General features: G+C 56.5%; 1 protein-coding gene across 1 annotated transcript in view; it reads right to left on the bottom strand.

Annotated features, from left to right (window-relative positions):
• The window catches only part of NUP160 (nucleoporin 160kDa), a gene marked incomplete at both ends in the record, with an annotated part of 24,399 nt that overhangs the window by 8,860 nt on the left and 14,680 nt on the right, over positions 1-859 (bottom strand). Inside the window, one exon of the mRNA XM_008950110.1 lies at positions 353-451. Within this exon, the coding sequence (XP_008948358.1) occupies positions 353-451 (99 nt within the window). The remainder of the gene's footprint in view (positions 1-352; positions 452-859) is intronic.

The raw sequence follows: 859 nt of genomic DNA, 5'->3' as shown, positions 1-859 counted from the left end.
ATGGAACCCCTCCACCCCTCGCTGGTCAGTTTGGGGTCCCCTGTCCTACGTGCTCCTCGTTTTACTTCCTTAACCCCTCAGTGTGGGACCCAAGACTGAGCAGGGTCCTTGGTCTGCACACCCCAACACTTGGTAGCAACTCTAAACATGGAGCATGGTCACTGGTGGAAGGAGAGGCTGCCTGTGAAAATCTGCCAGCAACTTTGGACAGTGCAGAGTTAGAAGAGACTGAGCTGAGAAGGAAAACCACCCAGCAGAACTCCTTCTGTTCTAGCCCAAAGCAGGCCAGATTCCTGGAATCTCCCTCCCATGGGCAAAGGTCCCAGAGCCCAGGGGCAGACGAGGGCCTTACCTTGTGCCCCTCACCCGTGACGAGGTAGCAGCGGCCCATCAGGAAGCAGCAGGAGCCCATGTTGACGTGGCACCAGGGCTGCAGCAGGCGGATGTACTCCTGCAGGAGAGGAGGAAGGGGAGCCTGGCTGCAGGTCAGCCCTTGCTGGCGGCCTGCAGGCACCCAGGGTTAGGGCTCCAGCACCACAGCACTGTTTTGGTGGCCCTTTTATCCCACTCTTCCAGCTCGAGGGCCTGTTTCCCCAGCCCCAAAGTGCCTTTGGTGCACAGACAGAATCATTCAGGTTGGAAAAGACCTCGAAGATTGAGTCCAACCCTCACCCCAACCCTCCCATGACCACCAAGCCATGTCCTGAAGTACCACATCCAGATGTTTTTTGAACCTGCAGATGGGGAGACCTTTCAACGTGCTCCTGGGAAACAACCCAAGTAGCTTCATCCTCTGCACAAAACACCTCAGAAACAGCATCCACATGCCCCAAAATCAGACACGAGGGCCTCTAACAAC

Source organism: Merops nubicus, unplaced genomic scaffold, assembly GCF_000691845.1.
Source record: "Merops nubicus isolate BGI_N331 unplaced genomic scaffold, ASM69184v1 scaffold28691, whole genome shotgun sequence".
In the NCBI taxonomy this organism is placed as follows: Eukaryota; Metazoa; Chordata; class Aves; order Coraciiformes; family Meropidae; genus Merops; species Merops nubicus.
This window is presented reverse-complemented; position numbering and strand designations above follow the sequence as displayed.